Source organism: Aspergillus wentii (genome assembly GCF_001890725.1).
Source record: "Aspergillus wentii DTO 134E9 unplaced genomic scaffold ASPWEscaffold_3, whole genome shotgun sequence".
NCBI lineage: Eukaryota > Fungi > Ascomycota > Eurotiomycetes > Eurotiales > Aspergillaceae > Aspergillus > Aspergillus wentii.
The window spans coordinates 1,953,334-1,976,316 of NW_024467834.1; the positions used below are offsets into that span (position 1 = coordinate 1,953,334).

General features: G+C 46.7%; 10 protein-coding genes across 10 annotated transcripts; 4 read left to right on the top strand and 6 right to left on the bottom strand.

The window, feature by feature from the left end:
• Nucleotides 1-3,554: 3,554 nt before the first annotated feature.
• On the bottom strand, nucleotides 3,555-4,094 carry ASPWEDRAFT_26458 (uncharacterized protein; the record flags this gene model as incomplete). The annotated part of the gene is made up of 2 exons (XM_040832858.1): nucleotides 3,555-3,813; nucleotides 3,961-4,094. The coding sequence occupies 2 exons, from the start codon at nucleotides 4,092-4,094 to the stop codon at nucleotides 3,555-3,557; spliced, it is 393 nt and encodes a 130-aa protein (XP_040690708.1).
• Nucleotides 4,095-6,594: 2,500 nt separating this feature from the next.
• ASPWEDRAFT_38670 (uncharacterized protein) lies at nucleotides 6,595-8,174 on the top strand. Its single transcript, XM_040834933.1, has one exon. The coding sequence runs from the start codon at nucleotides 6,717-6,719 to the stop codon at nucleotides 8,103-8,105; it is 1,389 nt and encodes a 462-aa protein (XP_040690709.1). The 5' UTR covers nucleotides 6,595-6,716; the 3' UTR covers nucleotides 8,106-8,174.
• A 172-nt stretch (nucleotides 8,175-8,346) lies between these two features.
• ASPWEDRAFT_437692 (cytochrome P450) lies at nucleotides 8,347-10,181 on the top strand. Its single transcript, XM_040836101.1, has 4 exons — nucleotides 8,347-8,425; nucleotides 8,479-8,732; nucleotides 8,779-9,222; nucleotides 9,267-10,181. Exons 1-4 carry the CDS (start codon nucleotides 8,363-8,365, stop codon nucleotides 10,162-10,164), a joined length of 1,659 nt encoding a protein of 552 aa, XP_040690710.1. The 5' UTR covers nucleotides 8,347-8,362; the 3' UTR covers nucleotides 10,165-10,181.
• Nucleotides 10,182-10,198: 17 nt separating this feature from the next.
• Nucleotides 10,199-12,586, bottom strand: ASPWEDRAFT_181958 (Zn(II)2Cys6 transcription factor; the record flags this gene model as incomplete). The annotated part of the gene is made up of 8 exons (XM_040831896.1): nucleotides 12,438-12,586; nucleotides 12,338-12,383; nucleotides 12,238-12,286; nucleotides 11,792-12,191; nucleotides 11,681-11,743; nucleotides 11,304-11,636; nucleotides 10,802-11,254; nucleotides 10,199-10,747 (listed from the first exon to the last, which is right to left on the bottom strand). The coding sequence occupies exons 1-8, from the start codon at nucleotides 12,525-12,527 to the stop codon at nucleotides 10,199-10,201; spliced, it is 1,983 nt and encodes a 660-aa protein (XP_040690711.1). The 5' UTR covers nucleotides 12,528-12,586.
• A 358-nt stretch (nucleotides 12,587-12,944) lies between these two features.
• On the top strand, nucleotides 12,945-14,509 carry ASPWEDRAFT_38674 (carbon-nitrogen hydrolase family protein). Its single transcript, XM_040834934.1, has 3 exons — nucleotides 12,945-13,687; nucleotides 13,734-14,052; nucleotides 14,110-14,509. Exons 1-3 carry the CDS (start codon nucleotides 13,211-13,213, stop codon nucleotides 14,364-14,366), a joined length of 1,053 nt encoding a protein of 350 aa, XP_040690712.1. The 5' UTR covers nucleotides 12,945-13,210; the 3' UTR covers nucleotides 14,367-14,509.
• On the bottom strand, nucleotides 14,105-15,379 carry ASPWEDRAFT_738147 (GATA-type transcription factor; the record flags this gene model as incomplete). The annotated part of the gene is made up of 3 exons (XM_040839385.1): nucleotides 14,105-14,847; nucleotides 14,894-15,288; nucleotides 15,345-15,379. 3 exons carry the CDS (start codon nucleotides 15,377-15,379, stop codon nucleotides 14,411-14,413), a joined length of 867 nt encoding a protein of 288 aa, XP_040690713.1. The 3' UTR covers nucleotides 14,105-14,410.
• Nucleotides 15,380-17,067: 1,688 nt separating this feature from the next.
• On the top strand, nucleotides 17,068-19,212 carry ASPWEDRAFT_26464 (uncharacterized protein; the record flags this gene model as incomplete). The annotated part of the gene is made up of 4 exons (XM_040832859.1): nucleotides 17,068-17,426; nucleotides 17,799-18,377; nucleotides 18,446-18,551; nucleotides 18,811-19,212. The coding sequence occupies 4 exons, from the start codon at nucleotides 17,068-17,070 to the stop codon at nucleotides 19,210-19,212; spliced, it is 1,446 nt and encodes a 481-aa protein (XP_040690714.1).
• A 414-nt stretch (nucleotides 19,213-19,626) lies between these two features.
• ASPWEDRAFT_38676 (uncharacterized protein) lies at nucleotides 19,627-19,856 on the bottom strand. Its single transcript, XM_040834935.1, has one exon. It carries the CDS (start codon nucleotides 19,832-19,834, stop codon nucleotides 19,637-19,639), a length of 198 nt encoding a protein of 65 aa, XP_040690715.1. The 5' UTR covers nucleotides 19,835-19,856; the 3' UTR covers nucleotides 19,627-19,636.
• Nucleotides 19,857-19,927: 71 nt separating this feature from the next.
• On the bottom strand, nucleotides 19,928-20,802 carry ASPWEDRAFT_437777 (uncharacterized protein). The gene has a single exon (XM_040836103.1). The coding sequence runs from the start codon at nucleotides 20,693-20,695 to the stop codon at nucleotides 20,072-20,074; it is 624 nt and encodes a 207-aa protein (XP_040690716.1). The 5' UTR covers nucleotides 20,696-20,802; the 3' UTR covers nucleotides 19,928-20,071.
• Nucleotides 20,803-21,424: 622 nt separating this feature from the next.
• Nucleotides 21,425-22,535, bottom strand: ASPWEDRAFT_437775 (ankyrin repeat domain-containing protein). The gene has a single exon (XM_040836102.1). The coding sequence runs from the start codon at nucleotides 22,493-22,495 to the stop codon at nucleotides 21,701-21,703; it is 795 nt and encodes a 264-aa protein (XP_040690717.1). The 5' UTR covers nucleotides 22,496-22,535; the 3' UTR covers nucleotides 21,425-21,700.
• Between the last annotated feature and the right edge of the window lie 448 nt (nucleotides 22,536-22,983).

The following is a 22,983-nucleotide window of genomic DNA, read 5'->3' on the forward strand; positions in this document are numbered from 1 at the left end:
TTTGGCGGGGTTCTGCGTGTAGTTGGGGTCAGCTCCCCCAGTCAAGAGAACTTGGACCATTTCCAGTGGATTGCTCCAGATATTGACCGCTTCCTGTAGAGGTGTGTTTCCTGTTAGTGCAAAATTCGGGTCGGCGCCAGCTTTGAGCAGCATCTGCACTACTGAAACATTTTTGGCCATGACGGCCGATTGGAGAGCTGTTGTGGGACAAATGCCTCCCGGTGTATCGACCTCCACTTCAGCATCAAGCAAGATACCAATTGTCTCAACATCCTCTACCATCACGGCACCCAGCAGCAAGTTCGTGGCAAAAATCTCTGCGGTAATTGTTTTCATCTGGACCATGTTTTTCAAGTAGTCGCGAAGCCCGTTGTTCGAAATCCAACGGACGAGTTTCGCAGTCATATAAGGTTCCATCATGTTATTCGACGCCATGAAAACGCAGAAATCGAAAAATCGCCTAATTACTTCGGAAGGGGAAGACTGGAACATCCCATTGGGCCCGAACGATGATCCTAAAGGACTTCCTTCGACCGTGATCGGTTCCAAAATGGAGACAATGTCATGCGAAGCTCCTGTAAGATTGCTTCGGGCGCTTTTGACACAGTCTATTATAAGCGAACTGGCTTCCTTGACTGACTGGGAGCTGATCAATGCTAGTTCAGGAAAGCTGCATGTGGCGAAAGGTGTGTTCAACTCAGGTGGTGAAGCAAGCAGTAGAATATCTTCTGAGGTTTGATGATCACCAGAGATGTCGATTATATTCGTATCGAACAACGCTGGTTCATTATTAGGTAAATTAAAATCCATATCGAAATTTGAAGGCTGGCGCTGGCCAAGAGTTGGACATCGTATAAGAGAGACTTCTTGAAATCATCAGCGCCTGGTAAGACAAGATCAACCTATTATTTACTTACCGTGCTCTTGGACATCCCGATTACCTTCCTCTGTAGTCGCACTTGGCACGTTTGCAGCAGTCTCGTGCTCTATCATCGCCGGAGGCGTGCAGATGAATACTCCGTCTGGGGTTTCAGGCCCTGGTATATGTCTAGTTATATAACCATCCCAAGGGCATATAGAGCATGACTTACCTGGTCCGGGAAGGTATTCAAAGCTGGCTGGGACATGACGTGATGTCTCTTTCTTAAGTTTGTCTTCTGTGATAAAACCTTCGTTTATATACACATTGCTATCCTTTCCTTCTTCAACTTTCCGCTTCTTCACGCGGTGGGTGGTGAACGTCCACTGGTCCTCTGTCGCGTTCTTCTTCCAGTTCCATTTTTTGAACTGATAGGTAAATTGGTTGTTGCTGTATCCGATGTCAGAAAACAAGACAGTAAACGAGACCTATAAAAAGCAATATGCGCCACTATCACCTTTTGCAAAACTGGTATTTATCTTCCATGCACTTCTTGATATCATCGACGGTTTTTCGCTCGCGGAGAAACAATGTCCGAAGCTCCTCCCGGTAATATTCCCACTCTTCATCGTGTTCCCTTTTTCGAGGCATCTGTGGCTGTATGGATTGGAGGGATATAGAAGACCGAAGGGTAGGAAGACGAGAAGTGTATTGTGCCGGGTCCTAGTCAGGCTTGAAGCTATTTATACAAAACAGAACATTGAAAAGGGGATTGGAAAATTTTCGTTTCATGCTTTGATTTCATTGGATGATAACATTTCAGGGACTTGGGTGCTGTGTAGTGTCTCAGCCTTGTCTACTTGTTCAAATTACAAGGATGGAATGGTTGACCGCAAGGCTGTGTAGTGCTGCTATTGGCCCTTGCCGACACGGGTGATGTTTGAGAACAAGCAAACATATATTTGCTCTCATTGGTTGATGCCACATTGGAATTTTCGGTTTGTAGGCAGCAGCCTGTTCGATCCAGCTTCGGAATACCTGGCTATAACTTTGATTTCTTTGCGTTGGAACATCTCCGCCTTTTGACACAGCCCTCTGAAATACTTTCCAATTGCGTCCGTCCGCAGTATACCCAGAATTCAAAAACCCGTCTTTCTTTTCGACGCCCGAGAATCTGTCACTCTGTAAAGCAGCATATTTAAAGAATACAGGGATGGCTCATCACTATACCACTTTGTTTGGCCTGATCGGGAAAGTCAGCCTTCTCTGTGCCGTACTCACTTTGTCCTACTTACGATCCATTGCTCGACGAGTGAAGTCCAATCGGAGTTGCTTGTGTCCGTGGCCTTTCCAATCGCTCTAGATTTGTCTTGAGGTCTTGTTGACTAAAGGGGGAAAGCAGAAATGGCCCCTATGTTCTGGCTCTGTATATGGTGTCGCTTTCCGGCGAATAGGTCGAGGGCATGAGGCAGCTTCTAACAGAAATCCAGTTGGTGCGACCGCCCAAGGCTATTGAGATTGCTGTCACCAGGATTATGTTAGAGCTGTAACGTAGATCTCAGAGATGGCAATGTGCAGGAAAGGCACATGCTCTTACACCTAACCAGGAAGCAGGCTGGCTCTGGTTGCCACGGGCTTTGCATTTGGATGTCAGAAAAAGTCCGAATTTGGTACTTTTCAAGTTTCTTGCTGCCTTTCCATCACTTCTCAGATTTCTGTGAGACAATCGGTCTAGGATACGGTCCGTGAGATTACAGGTAATTTCTGGCTTTATGATAGTATGCCTTGGACACCGTCTCTTTCAAAATGAAGCAAAAATTGCATTTCTAAAATCACGATTGGACCTGTCACATATCCTTTGCTGATCCCCGAGTTTTTATTGGCTTCCTGGATCAGGTGGGTCTAGACCTATATCAATCTCATTGATATTGCTCGTATTCCCATCCATCCCCAAGGCCTTCCATCTATTTTCCCTTTTTCAACCTCTGCATTCAAAAAAAAGAAAAAAATTTTAAAAATCAAATTTAATCCTCCGCCAGCCCCGTCTATCTCAACAGACATTTGGTTTTGGGGATTGTGATCTGCCCATAGCCGCGCTGCATAGCTTGACTCATAACAGGCACTTCTCTGGGAAGATCCCTCAACATACCCAAATCGATATTTCAAATGCGAATTGTACTGGGTGTCTACCATGCTTCTCAAGCCACGCCCATGGCTCGTTCAGTGTCGCGATATCCGCCCGTTCCAACGGCGTCGTTGCAAAAAGTGCACCTGCAGGACCATGGCAAACCAGGCCAACACATTTAGTAGTGTCACTCTGTCTTCCGAGGATAGAAATTTGAGATTCAACGACACTTATGGAAGAAAAGAGGCAGTCCAACCATATGATGGTGCTCATGATTATATTATCGTGAGTTTGTCAATCGGGGTGCGGTGGGTGACACGCCTCACTCGTCTGCCTATTTTATTCTCAAAAATAACTTGATCGACGATGAAGATGAAGTCGTTGAGCTTGATCGGGGAATACACCCCTGCAATCGTCGAGTATTGCGACCCTGGCCTTTCATGAAAGTCCGATCCTTTCCAAGACTACCTGCAATGAGCGTCGGCTGCTCATATTCATCGTCTCTAAAAACTTCTTCAAGGCTTTGATCGATTTCAGCCCTTCGTTCTTGCGATCGGTCTCTGCCGCAATCTAACTGGAAACGAATATTCCCAGTTCAGATGGTGTCTCGAAGGAATTGTCGAGGCTGGTTTCTTTTGCCATCTCAACCCTTCGTAGCCGGTTCATCGCAGAATCGAAAAAGTTCGCCACGTCTTTCAGGTCTTCGAGAGCCATACGCTGCACATCTGTAACTTCAGGTCTTGGCTTGTACAATGCATCAGTTCTTCCTGCGCGGATATGTGCTGCGTAAAAGACTTGACTTGGGTTTCGATCAGTCCATCGGGCGCATCTAGATGGTGTTTCCGCATGTCGTCTTCCCGCATCGATACTCGGAAATGATATGCTGTGTATTTTTTGTGACCTCCACTGATAAAAAGGCCCTCATCCATGTCTTCATTTTTTTCACATTGAACTTGCCATCGATTATGGACTTTACCTTGGTCCAATTTGCCGCATAGCAAAGAACGATGCGAACCCCTGCGAGATCAACAATATCCTCCATGCCAGCATACGCATGACCCCGTGCTTCATACACTGAGTTATAACACTGTTTTCCTCCACGTCTTTCATAGCTGCGATGGTTGCCACTTTGCAATGATTTTCAACCGGCTGTGTGGTACAATCAGGCTGTCATAGGAGCCCGTGAGTAGCGCCTTGCAGGCCAGACCTAATCGCTGACATTTACCATCCACCGATGCAAAGCATGCAGCATACTAATACACCAACACCGACAGCATACATCAATGAGTTGTCACTCTTTCCTCGATCGGCCTGTTATATTCATTGATGACTTCGGACCCTCGGAATGAACCAAGCCCACGCGATCAGAGCATCCACATCCAACGAATCTGTGGTTTCAGGTTTTAGCTTCATTTCCGTGGTGGGGTTGGTTCGTGATCAGCGAACCCGGACGCAACACAGCCTTGCCGATGAACCAGTTCACTTCTGCCCAATATCGATAATTATCATGATTTGTCGCGGATAAGGCTTCACCGTCATTTCATAATTACCCCCGGCTAACAAATATTCTGCTATTAACATGCATCAGTTCCCAGGGCAAAGAGAAAGAGATCGTTTAATTCCATTAGACACCATACCTATCTGTGTATGGAATTGATCTTGGATCAATCCCTGGCACAGATTCCAGGATAAAGTTTCCCTTGGAATGGTCACACTGCATAACAGCAGTTATTGGTACCTTAACCACCTTCCTTTTTCTGGAATTCTAAGGATGCCTATTATACATGCACGTGCACATGGAAAAAGAATCTTAACTTATCTATTCATAAATAGTATTTAAACAACTCAAACCGTTTCATTCAAGGCATACAATTTCATAGTACAGATCCACCTTATTAATGCTATATAGTATGTTTTTGTTCGTTCAGTCTCCGTGATTATATTTTATATAACTTGCGAGTGGCTAGCCACGTAACCACTTGATGAGTAGGCTTAAGTGCAGCTCAGTGGATTTGAAGGGACAATAACGAAAATATATTACGCCTACTCGGGTGACCTTCATTTATACTATCTTTATTCATTCTACTAGAAATTTCTGGCTGTTTCTTGCTTCTCCCATTCTATACAAGGTGTGTGTTTTACAATATCAAACTTTATACTTCCTACTCTGTATATAAACCCTATTTAGTCTAATTCTTGTTCGAAAGTGAGTATAACTAGTGGATAAACAGACTTTACAGTGAAACGAAAGTATTCATATTCTGGATGGAGTTGTTATAGACTTCATAATGCACATATAGTATATTTTAGAGGTTGAGCCGCCGATGACAAGAGGCCTAATGCTAGTCGTATTCTTGACTATACTCGCTTATTTTGTATAGGCCGCTTAGAATAGCACACAAGCCATTTTGTTGAGATACTTGCCAGAACAAAGCCTTCATGACATCTTCCCATGGGAATTGCTCGTCAACAAGAGCTTAGCGGGGGTCGATAGGGTTAACAGACACGTCACCGTGTCCTCAGGTATGGGAAGATTCAGAAGCACCAATGAAAAAATTTTCCAGTCGTCAGATGGGCAGATCCATCGGAAAGATCTGCGATGATTGATACTCTGGTCCTCCCCGGTGACTTGTTAGTACAGTGGGCCAGGCGGTATATCATGAGCACAATACCGCCTCTCTTAATAGGAATAGCCATTGATGATAATAGCTTAGTCAGATATATAACAATTTGTGAATGGCTAAGGTGGAAGTAAAGTCCGGCAGAAATATGTATTTAAACCCCTGCTAGTATGGGCATAAATTACATACTAACAGAATCATCGGGGGGGACCGAGTACGTACTGACTATTGAAGTCGATGGGTATGTATCATGCGGTGTATCATCGCATCCTAATTGGCCTAGATAATTGTTGATGGAAATACTATGGGGCATTGTTACGGCAGCTGCAGCTGGGTTTCAAGTGGAGCTCTTCCAAGATCAGCAAACACCGAATATTATTACTTCCTTGGGAGGGCATTGTTTTGTTGTTATCTGTAAGTATCATATACTAAATGGCTTATAAACAAGGGACTGACATGCATATTCAAATTCTAACAAGGAGCCCTTGCTTTGAGTGGGTTGTTCCTCCATATGTATCTAAGGGTTGGTGGATATCACACTAGTATATAAATGAAGATAGCATGTGTGTTATTCTTATCTTTCAAGCCGAGTTAATACCGCATACATTACACAGATGTGATAAGTTAAATGTGAAATGTAGTGACGAACAGAGAACCACTAAAAGTGGGTACCAGATCAATAGTTCGGCAATCAACTGATCAAGAGTTTAAAAGTGAAGATATTCCAAATTGCATAGCTGAATCGGGAAGGACCTCGCAGATTAGTAGTTCTTGACTCATTATGCCCTTCAGCTGAGGTGGAAGCGCCACCTAAGATGATTCATTCGTTCCAATCGACGATAAGTCGATGGTAGGCCGATCATTCGGCAGCTGAGATGATGACAGTGGGGACTTTGTGGGCCATGAAGATGTGAGTCTCTTAGCTATTGGGCAATCTCTGTGTGTTAGCTCGAACTATTGCCTGCTAGTTGGCAGACACGTCCATGGCGGTGGAAACGAGGGATCTGCGAACTGCCCAGTGTAAAATATTTATCACTTATCATGTTTCAACTGAGTTCTCTTCTCTTGTTTTCATCTGCCACTCTCACCTCCAACTTATCCTCACCACACAATGGAGCAACGAATCGAAACCAAATCCTTCATCGGAGCCAAACCGCCGACTTTCGAGCCCATCACTCTGTCCGCATTGGATCATCTCCTATCGCCCATTCATCTCTTCGCCTACTTTACATTCCACGTTAACCGTCCCTCAGACGCCATTCCTGTCCTTGAAAACGGTCTCTCGCGCTTATTCGATGCCCTCCCTTTCTTGACCGGAGATATAGAGACTCTACCGCATTTAAACGGCAAACAGAATGTGATGCAAATGAGACCAACAGACGCAGTGACACTGGCCGAGTCACCAATGCTCCGCATCGTGCACCACCAAACCAAAGCATCCGCTGTCGAGCGTGATTCCGCCGAGCACACCGATTACGTCCCCATTCCCATTCCGATGATCGCCCCCGATCCAAGTCCTGTCGCTCGGTTCCAGGCAAACATAATGCAAGACGGTGTCGTCCTTTGCATGGCTTTCGACCATCGAGTGATGGATGGCCTGGGGGTTATTGCTATCCTGGAGTCGCTGGCTGCGTGCTGTCGGGGAGATGCCGCTCTCACCACCATGGCCTCGCAACTTCAAAAGAAACAGCAGATTGCATCCATCACCAGCTCAACACCCTTTCACGATCAAGAAGGGTTTGGAACTGAGCCCAGAATCCCGGTGCATCCGATCAGTCGCAAGTTCTCACTCTCTGCAGACAAAATCAGCCAGCTCAAGAAAATATGTAACTCGTTGACTCCTGCCGGGTCAAATATTTCTTTAACAAACGGTGACATTGCCGCCGCGATCATTTCGATATCCGTCATGCGCGCAATCCAAGAAGCGTCACCGTCCCTACCCAAAGACGCAACTGCCAAAATGAACTACATCGTCGATGGTCGCTCCATCCTTCAACCCCATCTGGGCCGTTATATCGGAAACACCTTGATGCCGGGCCGATTGTCCTTTTCCCACGACGCCATGAAGCGCAATGCCTTGAACGATCTGGCGGACATCTCGCTCATCTACAATGTTGCATCGTCACTCAGATCAGAAGTCCAGTCAATCTCCGCGGAACAGATCTGCAGCCTTGTCTCGCATATCAACAACCTGGACGACTGGGGCTCGTTCCAAGGGCAATTCCCTGACTTTTTAGTTAGTAGTTTGCGTGCTTTTCCTGTGTATGCATGGGACTGGGGACATGTGCTCGGCAAGATGGCCAATTTAGATATGCCTGATCCGCGATTAAATGGGGCTTGCTGGGTGATGCCTGCTAAAGCAGTACCTGGGTCCAATAAAGCACCTCCGTATGAATTGAGGATCGTGCTGGAGGAGCGGATCATCGAGTGTCTGCGGAGAGAACCTCTTTTCTGCTGGGCATCGGATGCAAGTCAAACGAATGGGTCTGCAAAGCTGTGATTTACCAAAACACTAGACTATGGTTGGTTGTAAGTATAATAACAGAGTCTATGTGAACGGATGGATAAACCCGAACCGAAAGGTGGAGCAGCCACGATTCCCTGTTGTTTGGAGCTGAGCCACTAATCCTTCGGATGGCGGCTACAAAGGAAGCCGAAGGAAAATGAACATATCGTACGATGAGGTTGACGCGGGAGCCTATCAGCTGGACTGTATATATAATGAAGAGAGTAATAGACATAGATCCAATCTAGTTTATGATATCTCGACTGCAAATAAATATATTCAATTGTTCATTTTGGAGCATTCCATCGCAAAGGGTAAGTCCATATTGACCAATGAGAGCGAAGATAACTAATCAGCCCAAAAATAGAGGCCCACTCAAAGCACCTTTTCCGAAAAAGGAGACCTGGGAACGACCATCCATATTGAGTATCACAGGAGAATGAGTATAACAGACCCATTCACTCTCATCCTCGGCATTTCTGCCATCTTTATTCTTTATGTCGTCGTCAACCGTCCCAAAGTCGATCCCCGCGAACCACCACTCATCAAGCCGAAAATCCCCATAATCGGACATTTGCTCGGCGTCATTCAGCATGGCATGCCTTACTATGCAGCTACATAGTATGTTATTGTCTACCTATATTGAGCATCCCATTAACGAATACAGCGCAAACAACCCCCAACCAGCTTTTACTCTGGACCTCCTCTTCAGCAAGTCATACGTGATCAACACACCCAGTCTAGTCGCAGCCGTGCAGCGCAACTCCAAGATCATCTCTATGGATCCGTTCATGACGTTTGCTGCAAAGGCTATGGCTGGTGTCACTGGTCCTGGACTCAAGTTGCTGCAGGAGAAGGATTCCGGTGGAGGAGGGTTGAACCAGGATGTTGTGCATGCGATGAGTCCGTCTTTGCTGGGTGCGGGATTGGACCCGATGAATCGCACTATGATTCGCAACTTGATTGGGTTTATTGATGATCTGAAGAACCGTGGGAGTACCCAGTTTGACTTGCATGGGTGGTGTCAACATGCTATTACCATTGCCAGTATGGACTCCGTGTATGGGCCGTTGAATCCGTATCGATTAGAAGAGATTGAAGAAGCATTATGGTATGTTACTCTATCTTATATCATGTATGCATACTGATGAACAGGGACTATGAATCAAACCTGGGTGGTCTTATCCTGAATATCATCCCCCAAATCACCACCCGCAAAGCATGGAAAGCCAGAGAAAAGATCGTCGCTGCCTTTGTCAACTACTACAACGCAGATGGCCAGAAAGACGCATCCGAGATGACACACGGCCGATGGAAAACACAGCACGACGCCGGCGCCAAAACAGAGGATATCGCCCGTCTGGAAGCTGCAACGGGCATCGCCATCACGTCCAATACGACCCCTGCGACATTCCGGATGTTGTTTGAGGTTTATTCTCGACCGGAACTGCTTGAATCGCTGCGGGAGGAGATTCTCACCAAGGCAGTTCGCATTGAAGGAAATGTATACACCATTGACCTCGCTGCTATCCGCGACAACTGTGCCCTGCTTCTGTCCACATACCAAGAAATCCTTCGGTTACGATCCAACGCCACGCCTACGCGTCAAGTAAAGTCTGACATCCTCCTCGCCAACACATATCACCTCAAAGCCGGCTCCGTCCTCCAAATGCCCACTCAATCCGTCAACTGCGAACACGGCAACGGCCCCCAACCAGACTTCAACCCCCGCAGATACCTCGCCAAAGACGAGCAGAAACTCAGATCCACAGGGAATCTATTCTTTGGCACATCGCCGAATATGTGTCCTGGGCGACACTTTGCTACGGGCGAGATTCTGGCCATGGCGGCGATGATGTTTTTGCGTTATGACATTTCCTCCGTCACAGGGTGGAAAGAGCCAAAGTTGAATACGAGGGCTCTTGCTGCGTCGATCTTACCGTTGGATGAAGAGTTTCCGGTTACTGTGACTGTGAGGACGGAGTTTGAGGGGGTGGAGTGGAGGTTTGATGTCACGGAAGGGAAGGGGAAGTATGCGTTGGTCACAGGTTGATTGCGTATAATATATTTTTTTTTTATGTATGGCATCAAAATTCAGCAGACCCAAATAAACCTGGAAACATTAAAAGGCCGTTATCCAGAGCATGGACTGGCCAAATACCAGGAGAGTTCAAAGCCGATCGTTCAATCACAGACTGACTCTGCACGCAAAAGTAACATGTAGGAGGATGGTGTACATCGTCTGCAGACCATCCAAGCAGATCGTCCGAAGGGCAACCTTCCCAAGGATATTCCTCTGAAACCATCTCTTTCATCATCCGGCAGATGTCGCGATTCACCACAAGCGATCTTATTTCGGGCATTTTGGATTGGATAAAGGTAGTGACTGAGTCTGGAAGTATAGTATCTCCATCGATGTCGGAGTATTGGAATGGGATAGACTCAGCCAAGGCATCAAAGACATCCCGTAATACTTCGGCCTGCCTCCAGTGTTCGGAAAATACAGCCAGAATGACCGAACATGTTCGAATGGTTGCTGATACATTCCGTGAGTGGTAAACAACAGACCTGGATGATGGTGGAGTAGCCCAGAAGCAGTATAGAAGAGTGATACCAATTCCGAATTGACTAAGGAGCTATTAGATATGTTAGCATAGTCAATCCAATGCAAATAGCAGATGAAGGCTTACCCCCGGCCACAACTGCGCTGTCTGCCGATTCTTTTGATACTGCCGAAAGCACAAGGCAATTTCCACACAGGCCTGTATACAGGATTCTCCCACTAACCCACGCACATTACTCTTCGTCGGTCTATATAAAAGCAGCACGGTGTAGTTATACGCCATACCAACCCACCCTTCACTCGTATATCCCTTCGAGGATGGATCACTATGTCGTTGAAGTTGGTTCTTCCATTGATTAAGTTCGTCAAGTATGTGGAGACGCCAGTTATGAGAATGAGCCCACTGCGTTTCGTAATCATGGCGCATCATCAGACTCAGTATTCGTGATTGGATTCGGCGGCCTCGGATGAGATGGAGAGCAGAGGAGACTTGGGTTCGTCGTGGGGTTGATTCTATTTCTGAGTTGGAGTGGGATCTTGTCCAGGTTTTGAGCTCGTTGTCATTGATGTTTGCGAATAGCTATTCAGTTCAGTATACTATTACGATGTAGTCTTCCAGGAATGCTAACCTCAACATGGATATTATCATCTGCAAGACTGCACGGGACGTGATAGATCCAGCTGACAAGCCGATCAATAGCATAAGCAGACCAGAATATGCGGCGTCGTGATTGCACTTCAAGGGCCGTAGATGCATCAGTAATATCAGGCTCAGCACTAGCAAGATGCAGCTCAGCAACAGCACAGCTGCGCATGGTGGCGGATATCATAGTAAGAACGGTCTGCGAAGATGGAGAATGAAGGGCATGAAGAGTACACATGAGATAGGCCTGAACATGTAGAACAAGGTCCGGATTGGCCAAGACAGACCCAAGCGATGATGTAGCACAGGAGTATAGAGTCTATATCGTTAGATATAGGCTTGACTAAGAATGTGGTGTTATACCTGGGAGAGCTTCATTTCATCTGGAGATACCTGGGGTGTGATCAGGAGACTAATAGAAAAGACCTAGAGATTTAGCTTGTTCATTTATGCTAAAACGAAGACAGTACTAACCATATTCACGAAGAATGATTTCCATTTCTCTTCATCTGGTAGTATTCTACCATCTTTCCACGAGCTATACCAGTCCTTGAACGTATCCTGATGTAGGGATGGATATCGTGGATTTACACGCTCGAGGTATGTCTGAATTAGATCATGCTCAGTATGATCAGAAAATGTGGGATATTCTCCCCGCTGTTGCGCAATATATGGATTAAGAGCTGCGATGGGGTGATTCAATCCCTCCCGGCAATACGACTGGGTCGTGGCCGGTGGTTGATTAGTAGGAGAATGAGGTCTTTGTTCTGGGCTTTCTGGATGGGCTGTCGGTATTGAGCCACCATTTCGCAAATTTGACTGCTGTAATTCCCCCTCTAACTCGCGTACGCGCTTTTCAAGTGTATGTGCATATCTTGATAGTCAGATCAACGAATATAAATATCAAGATACTAACATACTCTGCATTTACACGAGCCCTTTTAGATACGCCCTCATTAGAAATACAAACTGCAATTTCTTAGCTTATACGACTACCATGGACACAAGAGTTGTTCCTACCTGCGTCCGATCGCGCACAATTATCGCAGGGTCGATTGCGATTACACTAATGCTAGATTAGGATATGTATATTGTCATGTACAGACAGGTTCAGTCATACTTTCTGCTTGCGAATGCGACATCGCTGACAGGCTAGTACTGTCTGCCTTTGTGCGTTATTAGTTCTCGTTGTCGTTCTTGAGCTATGCATGATAGCTGAGATCTAGTCATAGTTCACATGGATTCAATTGATTTGATATTGAATAGTCACTTAGCGTGCTATTTAATAATGACTCAAGGAGTGTAGTTTCATCCTGCTTTTTTGGCATCCGAAATTTGACGGAGCTAGTCCTGATCGGGATAGGTCTATACTATATTCAGAATGGTCAGGTGATTTATTCGCAGAGAATGAAGATAGGCACATGTATAGAATCGCTAAATTTTGCAGTTATACTGGTGCTCTAGAATCGATATAGAAAGACCAGTGACAATAAATCATAATTATGACTTTTTGCGGCATTTTACTCAATCCATGCTTCTTGGTTTGGCTGACACATCATCCTCGGAGCACTTTGGCCGTTTACTCTCGGACGCGGAGAAGCCTCAATGTGATATCTTCAGGCCTTCAAGTATTTGTATGAAAAATATGCAATTTGATTGGGAAAGACATATTCATCAATATATGTCATCTCGCCATCCTGCAAAGTGTTAAATATTACCGAATTGCATTCTGTCCACGAAGGACTCTTCGGGCTTTGACCCCGTCGGAGGAACAGCGGCGAAAAAGCTCCGACAGCAAAATATATAACCCCAGTATTTCCCCGCATCATTGCAACAACCTCCAATGAACTATTGTCTCAATTTCATACAAGCCCCATAAGAACCAGCACCAAAATGCCCAAAACCCTCACCGTGGGCGTCGCCCAAGCCCGCACCCTCTCCTCGCTCCCAGCCACCCTTTCCGCCCTCGAACGCATCACTCAGCACGCTGCAACCCAAGGCGTCCGCTTCCTCCTCTTCCCCGAAGCCTATCTCGGCGGCTATCCACGCACCTGCGACTTCGGGGCCTCAGTGGGCGCACGCGCCCCGCACGGCCGTGACCAGTTCCTCGCTTATTTCCAATCTGCCGTTGACCTGGGCGATACGCCTGCTGGGGCGGGCGAGGACTGGGTTGAGCGACGACTTCCTGTTGCCAAGGGGAAGGAGTATCGGGGTGATGGGACGAGGGAGTTTTTGGAGAGAGTTGCGAGGGAGACGGGGGTGTTTATTGCCACTGGGGTTGTGGAGCGGGCGGGAGGGAGTTTGTATTGTGGGTTGGTGTTTGTCGATCCGAAAAGGGGGGTGTTGGGGAAAAGGAGGAAGGTGATGCCTGTATGTTCTATCTGGATATTTTCAGGGAGTATTGCTGACGATATAGACTGGCTCGGAACGATTGGTTTGGGCGCAGGGCTCGCCGTCGACACTGAAGGCCGTGACGGCTGAGATTGACGGTGTCACTCTGACTATTGGTGGTGCTATTTGCTGGGAGAACTATATGCCTCTGCTGAGACAGAGTCTTTATTCTCAAAACGTCAATCTTTACCTCGCTCCCACTGCTGACGGCCGTGATACATGGCTGCCGTTGATGAGAACTGTTGCTGCAGAGGGCCGTACATTTGTGCTGTCTTGCAACCAGTCTGTCAGATACAACGAGTTGCCCGAGTGGATCACGGATCATGCAACAGAGGAACAGAAAGGTTTGTTCCATTCATTCTGCCATATAGATTTCATCGGTATAGGTTAACATATTTTAGGCTCTCACTACATCTCCCGCGGCGGTTCTTGCATCGTCGATCCTCTTGGCGCTGTGATCGGTGAGCCTATCTGGGAGGTATCGACAGATGATACACTAGACTCATCAGTCAACAATGACGGTTTGGTTATCTCACGGATTGACCTGGAGGACTGTGACAGAGGAAGGCTCGATCTGGATGTGGCAGGAAGCTATTCGCGTAACGATGCGTTCAAGCTAACTGTGGAGGGACTGGATTTGAATCCTCCTCCTTTGTAAGGAATCTTTGCAAATATATTCATTTATATTTTGTGTACATATCATCAACTCAATAAGAATTTGATCGAGGGTAGTTTAACCGGTTGACAATGAATGTCCTTCACGCTGGAAATATTCCTATCGATACTTCCAGGCTCCGGCCATGTATCCCTACCAGTGCTGAGGGGGATTGTATGTGCGTGACAGGATTGCTGATGATCTTGAGGTAAATATTGTATAGGCACATAACCATGAGAGGGGAACCCTTGATGACCTGGTGGCGAAACTGGCGGAGAGACTGGAGGGGAAACCGGTAGGCTAGTTCCATAGTAGTCCGTATTGTATTGTGCTTCCGGAATTCGTGAGACCTGTGAAGCTTCTAGGGCTTTCTGGGCTTGTTGCTTCCTCTGTAGCTCAATTGGCACAGCGCGGTTGCGTCGCTTAATGATGGTCGACCAGATCACGCGTGGTCGGTGGTAATTGTGCGATTTAAGGAACAGGCCTGTGTGAATTAGCAGAGAATGACGAATATCTAGGATGGAACATACCGCACGCATTGCAGATGGGATTATCGTCATCATCCCGTCTCCAGAGGGGGGTCGTGGTTGTGCCACAATTGTAGCACCACCCACCCAGAACAACATCATTCATTGGAATGATGCTGACTCCATGAGAATACGGGTATATTGGTGGAGATGGATATGGAGGTGAAGGTGGGTATTGTGCGATTTGAAAAGGTGGAGCCTGGGGTTGATATTCACATTGCCCATAACAGGCAGGCTGACCAGCAGGATGACATTCTTCTGGACTGGCAAGAGGCTTTGGACGCTTTTTATGTGACCGTCGAGTCTTGCTGCCTTTCATGAAGATACCGCACGCGTTGCAGACAGTTTCACCTGTTGATGACCGTCGCCACATGGGCGTGGCATTAGTGCCACAGTTGCTGTGAAACCAGTATTAATTAATTGTACCCGATTACAACGTTATCAATCAGCGTACCTGCATAGCCGTCGAGCGATAGTTGATGGATCCATTGTGAAAGTATACTTTATCTGAAAACAACTCACAAAAGCCGGCCAGACAACGGATCTTATCTTGACGGCAGACCAAAACGGCCGGTTTTCTCTCGGTGGGTGAGATGCAGGCTGACGATCCCCTGTCAATCATGTGTCCTTTTGGCCAAGTATACGAACGCCCATCATTGGATTGCGTACGGCTGTTGTCCAGGATAAGCTTTTGGAAGATCCCACTGTGATCTGCATCTGATAATTTAGGGTTAAACATTTACACTATATCCGTTTATCATGCCTTGCCTGTGGTTTTTGAGCAATAGCCGTTCATTCGGACATTCCCCCGCGATAATCAGGACTACATCACCGACTGCTGTTAATAGTTCTCGGTGAGAAGGGAGCAATGTCGCATCCTTGCAGCGTTGCAGGCGCGAATTACACATCACGGCCTCGATGATCACGACAACGTACTGGCTAGCATGAAAATTAATGCCAACTCTAATGCAGTCGACAACTCCGCCGCCCAGTCGCCTGATTGATAAACAGATTGATAAGCGGGAAACCCAAAGTTTAATGAACGCCGTTTATGCAGCCGCCTCGGAAAAAAGCATCATTGGAAGGCTGCATCCCCACTCTGTCCAACAACAGGAAAATGCACCTGCCTGTGCAAATCATTGCACGTTAGGGAAATACACACGAAGACGAAACACCGGGGTATTAAACCCCCAAGGTGCTTTTTTCCATATTTTAGCAGTTTGCGCATTTGGCGCTATCTTGATAGCACATGAGGCATTTCTTGTAGGGCTGAATTTTCGGCCGAAGAAGGAATAGCCGTTGATGTCGGGTTCGGGGTGTGCTTTCCATTTTGGGCTTATGGTACATTGTTCAATTTGCATGTTCAGGGTACCCCGCACCAATATACTATGTTATCTCTCATTTATTCTATATTGATGGATATACAGAATGATAACCTGTCATAAAAGAATTGTTGTTGTCGCAGCAGTTGAGGAGAGAATAGAGAAGAGTTCCCTGTTAGATGGACGGTCCGATTACTGCAAGCGGCATAGTACAAGGCAAACCCCTCTTTGTCTATTTCGGGGCATCATGCGTTTCTGACGTAGTTGAGTCGAGGTCTTTCTTGGCCTCCTATAGGCATTCAGCAAATGTAATGCATATTCATATAGCATCGCTTACCATCTCAAAGAGTGTAGAACTGGAATCATTATCTTTACACCATACAGTATGATGCCTCATGGTATCTGTGGTACTTTGACCAACAGTTATCTGATCACGCCGAGTCTCCGCAAACTTCTTCACCGGAGATTTTATCTTGTCATGAGAAAGAGAAAAGCTGCACAGGTAGAAGTCTGTCCCACGCGAGTGATTGAGACTCCACTGAAAGGTCAGATGTACAACGCTGTAGCAGATATATTGATCACTTACCATCCTCATGATGAGAATACCAACAATTGTCCAACATCGACTCTTAAGAGCAAGTGAGATACTAGGCATCAACCATGCAACATCATAATCCCTATCGCCTACGCACGCCAAGACATGATACTATCTCATGTGACACCATAAAACAGCGATAGACAGTATGGAGCCATAGGCCAATCCTACTAAATCTAAGCTTTGGCTAAGTTTCTAGCAACAAAAACCAACTCCACTTGGGAATCCCGATTGGCCCACCCGGAATTCCCAGCTCCCATATGGCCTATGTGCAGTGGAGTTCTGACGGCTCGGCTACCCTTAACGTGTCAACGGAAAACCGATCAACGGCTAGATTTAAATGCCGCGTCAGCCCTATTTCCCAGGGTTCATCATTCATCGTTGTTTATCTGGTCTCTGCTGTGGGGGCTGGCTTAATTGGTTGGTTGCTTAGTTCAGCGTTCATCTGGTTTTTCGCGCCGGGTTGTGCGGCTGTTCATATCTCGGTTATCAGAGATCAGCCTTCTTCTGTCTGTTACTGGCAGAGAAGGGAAGTTCAGGAAACATCGGGAGAGCTTTCAGGTCTTGTGCCGCTCAAGCGATCTACCTTGGACTGGTATTCACACGAAGTACATGCATGGTAATTTTGCATAGAAGAAAACTCATAAATGGGAAGTGCATAGACACGTTTTAGTATAAATAGGATGTACAGTCTTATCATTAAAGTAGAATGAAGTATGAATCCGAGTGTTATACCGCGTAGCATAGTAGCATGACTCCCCGAGGGAGATAATAAGAATAAGTGGAGTGAACAGGTTTCATCCCAGCTAAGCATCGTGTTTTCCGAAATGAGACCCATAAAAATTTGATCGCATGACAACCTCTGCTATCTCATCTTAATCTCAATCTTATATTACAAAGCCGCGATCTGATAATCTAAGGTTTCATCAATCTTATAATCCATTCAAATTTTCAGTTACTGATGACCACACTGTCATGGCCATCATCGAAGCGGCAGACCCAATGCATCCCACTCCCCTTTGCCGGCGGAAGAATTTGCTGTAGTCGAGGAATCTACCAAGTTGAAAGACGGTGTTACCGAGCATGATGAGATATTGACAGGTGCCCAACTCTTTGGAAATACATTTTTGATATATTCTAATGAAACCATCATAGATGACAGCGACTCCGACATCACAGACCTTCTATCCGCAGCCGGCATCAACGTCCACCAAGAAGATGAGGAACCCGACGCTTCCTGTTCTACCATCCGGATGCGGGTTATCGGAATCATCTTCTGCCTGGTCAGATGCAGCGTCAATACCCTCTTCGAGCTCCGATACCCTACTGTAACACTCAAAGCGACATTGGTTTTGTTCCTGGCATACCCTGTGGGTAAATTCTTGGAGAAGGTCCCCCCCGACTGGACTATGCGTGTTGCTGGTTGTGAAGTGCGCTTGAACCCAGGCCCATTCAATCGAAAGGAACATCTCTTAATGTACATCATGTACCGTGCCATCCATCGTCTATTCTGCAGACTCCCCTCGCTAATCTCGAATGCCTTCACTCGCTCGGCCTGGACAGAAGACAGGTACACCGAAAAACTAGGCAAGATTCCATACAAAGACGTGTCCAAGTGGTGGTATATGATCACCGCAGTGCTGGCTTTGTTCCTGGCTATGTTTTTTCTGTGTTCTGGGATACGCAGTTGACATGGTATGGGGCGTTGCTGGCGGTTGTTGTTGCTACTGTTCTTACCATACTTGTGAGTATACAATCTACTATGACACCTTGCTGACCATTCTAGGCCTCAATTGTCTGTGCTTAAGCAAATACCAGAATCAGCATCGACGTCTTCTGCCCGCTTCCTCTTCCTAGGCAGCATCCTCGCCAACATCAACTTCCCCGGCTACAGCTACGTCGCACAGTCAAAGCCATGAACTTTGGAGAGGACCTAAAACTAGGAATATACTGTCGCATATGCCACCACACACCCATCTATACTTCTCATACCAATCCTATAGATCCGCCCACGCACCCTCTTCTCAGTGCAAATCTGCGGCATGATCTGCGCCGCCCTCAGCCAAGTCGGCCTCATCAGCTGGGCCCTCCACCACATCCCCGACATCTGCACCAGCAAAGCTCCAGATAAGTTCAACTTCAAATCCTCCAAAACAAATTACAACACTGCCACCATCTGGGGCGCTATCGGTCAGCAACACTTCTTTGGCGAGGGCTCAACCTACCAAAACCTGCTGTACTTCTTGCTCGTTGGTGCTGTCCCCCCATTCCCCATTTACTACTTCGACGTAAATATCCCAATTCGATGTGGAAGCATGTCCGCCTACCGCTGCTTCTGGGCGGTCTTACGCAGCTTCCGCCGGCGACGGGCACGAATTATAGTAGTTGAGCGATTGTGGGGTTGAAGTATTTGGTTATTATCAAAAGTACTTTTTCTGGTGGAAGAGGTATAATTTTGTGTTGAGTTCTGCGTTGGATTGCCCAGTTGCTGTGGCGGCGGTGGTGATTTACTTTGCTATCACATATACGGGGGCTTCGGATAAGATTTCCTGGTGGGGGACGAAGGTTCATGAGGTGAGTATCCCTATCTTTCGGGATGAGTGGTGATGCTAACTGATGTAGAATAATTGTGATTGGAATCGCTGTCCGTATAAGGAATCGGCGGACGGGCAGACTATTGATTGATCCAAGGTCATGCCTACGTATGAGTGAGCTGAGAATCTGTGGTTGTATATAGGAGAAATAGGAGAGAAAATATATAGAAAGGAATTTCGTATCAATTAATTCCAATGTAAGTCTCATAATAGTAGTGTCTCGCAATGTGTAGTCCTAACGGATAGTAAACTCCTTTACATCTGGGTCATGTTCCCAATCAATCGGTTTTTCGAGATCAAACTCTTCCAGAAAACAGTCCCCAATCATCTCATAATTCTCCTCGCCACATACTCGCAATATAAATGGATACCGTCCCGTTGACAAGTAGACAATTTGATCTCCCGGCTGAGCACGGGGTGGTGCCAGCCCCATCGAATTATTTGTGATGAAGAACCTCCGGCCATAGCAGACTGGCTCCATCAATCCAGCATAATCATCAACCTTTTCCTCGGTATCGGCCATTACATTCGACATGGAAGCAAGACGTGTAGCATTGAAATTGTCAGGGTCAGCTTGACCCACAACCCCTGTACCGTATACATCGTACCAACTAGCGAATACTGAGGCGGCTAGAGTCCTATCCGTTACATCCTTGCGCGCGATGAGTGTTTACTCAAAAGCACACCCTGTCGTCTTCCAGCAGGTATTGTATTTGACTTTTGCTGCGAGTGACTCCCATTCATAGAGCACTCTGGTGAATCCTTCACTTCCTGGAATATGTTGCCCATCTGGAACCAGTTCGCAACTAATTTCCTTCACCAGTCCTAGATGTCTTCCCTTGATTATGAGGTCCTCTTCACGGAATCGAAATTGAGGCTTCCTTCGACACTTTCTACGACCATCTCTCAAAGGCCAAGGGAGTGTCCCCGCTACCCCCGAGAGGCCGTAATCAGGAACCCAGGAACAAAGCCCACCCGGGCCTTTGCGCGGCCCAAACCAGTGAAAAATCTCAATTGTGCTGTATTTCTGGATAGCTGATTCTGTAAACTGTCGGTAAATATCCGTTGCTTCTGTGTTGTAGTCGATTGGGATCATCTGCCGTTCGAATATGCCGAGCACTCCGTAGATCCTGTCTTTTGGATCACTGGCGTGGCAGATTCTGCTGTATCTAAAAACATCTTCCACGCTTTTTTCTCTCGCGAGGAACCATAAATTTATAAGATGATGCCAACCATCGACACCATAAACCGGGTGATACGCACACTTTAATCCTTTGCGTATTATAAATCGCATAAATAGCCGATTCAATAACCCCCAAGCTTTCACATCGGGTCCACATGCAATGAGAGCTTTTTTTGCCAGGCAGAGCTCTTGGAGGACCCATGTCCGAGAAAACCATGGTCTATAGCAGACCTTCGTGAAGGCTTCTCGTTGCTCCTCTGTGTCATAATCGCCTTCATCATCTTGAAAGATAAGATGCTATTGATATGCATGCTCTCCAAGCCAAATGATGACATGTTTTGCACTTTGGTATATATCTCGCATGATTCGTACTTGCTGGTTCCGTTCTTGTATATTCTCCTGGTTGATGCAGATGGCATCCACCCACAACCGTCGACGTTCTTCTTTCCTCCGCAGTCTGAATAGAGCACTCCATAAGTTCATCGTCACACCTAACCTGCAATCGTTGACGGAAATTGTTATTTTCCGGGTTGTATTACCCCAGGCGTATGATATAGCATCATAGTCTGGTTTCTGAGAAAGATCATCCTGTACCATATGACAGCGTATCGGATCTTGGGGCGACTCTGAAGGCTCTAGCTCCAACAGCCGGATAGAATCAAATCCGCTCAAGTCGGTATATACAAGCGGCTCCATATCCTTCTCGTTCTCTACTCCACGCGGGCTAGGATACGTATATTGGGACGCGGTTTGCTGCTCCTTGCTCGCGGCATACCGTGCCTCAGCAGCCTTTCTTCTGATTTTTCTCAGACCTGCATAAGAGCTTGAGGACGGAAGAGATTGGATGCATTTTTTCGCCCGAGGAGAGTCCTTCCCGTAGCCGAGGATCACTCGACAGGCCAGGAAGTTGTTCTCTATAAACTTTCTTCCATGGCCTAGTGCATAATCACACATTTTAAGGCTTTGGGTACTGGGGCTCTCTTGGAGGATCATCTCCACGGCCTCGGGGTTGTCCGCTATGATAGCGCGTTTTAGCAGAGCCTTCCGATCGACGAGCCGCCTATTGCGTCTAATTCAAAAACAAATTTTTGAACCGACCTTTGGTTTCATAGTGGATTAGCAAATATCGTAACATCGGCAAGTGACCCTTGTCCAAGGCCACATATGCAACTTCATGAGCTGATGAGTTGACATCCGAATTCCCTCCTGTTCTATTAGATATCCCAACAACTCCACGCATCCATTTTCGACGGCGTATTCCTGTGCTCTAACCCAGTCAAGCCTGACTCCATTCTTTAATAGAAAGTTGATCACTTGTATGTCCTCACAGATAGGCACTTCATCAACTCGAGAACCTTCTTGCAATAATCTTTCGGCTAGATCCATCTGGCCCAGGATGACACTTGCAGCCAGTAAGGCGTTTCTATCATCGTCATTCACCCCAGCCACGAGAAGTAGCTCACAGATTTGCCTAAACTCAATGTGCGATGAATATCTTCCCTCCTTCAATTTGCAGAGAAGCGTCGAAGATGTGAAACTCCCTGTAACATTTCCAACCCAATGTGACTCAAAATAACACTGGGAATGTACATTCACGTTATGACGTATCAGTAGCTCAACCATTGATGCATGGCCGCCGGCGATAGCTGCATGGAGTGCTGAGCCGACCCGGTCTCTCTGGTAGATTGTGCATGTCTCAGCTATATTGACATCAATCCCGATATCGAGCAGCTTGTCAACGCTGTGTTCGTCGCCTTCATAGCACAATACGTAGAGAAAGGGAATCAAGTCTCGATTGCGACAGTCAACGGGCAGTCCTGTATCTAAAAGGCGCGTTATAATAGGAACGCGCCTCTTCATGTACGCACGACGCCCACTCCTGGAATCATAATCCCACATCGGGTCGACCATACTTATGTAGGGGCTAAGAACAACCTGTAGCAAACTTTGTTCCGCCCCAGCCCCTGTGCTGGATACTTCACCTCTGTCATTATTTAAATCGCATCTCCGGTCACACTGATGCACGGTTGAATAATCTGCACCCACATCCATCAGATAGTGGAAGATCTCGAGATAACCATGGCAGCAAGCGTAGTACAGAGCCGTACGCCCCGTGTCGTCGCGGGCGTTTATCTGCGCCCCACAGGATACCAACTGTTTAACCACACTGATCATATCTTTATCTTCCTCCAGATTGTATTCAGCCTCTGCCACATCCCCGGAAAGGGTCCAGGGAAGGATATCCGGCTCGGATGTAAAAAAATCATCCGGCAGAGCTCCACCCAGCAAGCACAGCGCGACTTCGTAACTTTCATTTTTCAAAGCCACTCGTAGAGAATGCAGCAGACGCTCTTTGAACCTCTGTGATTCCGCTATTATCTTGTAGTTGTTCTCGAGCA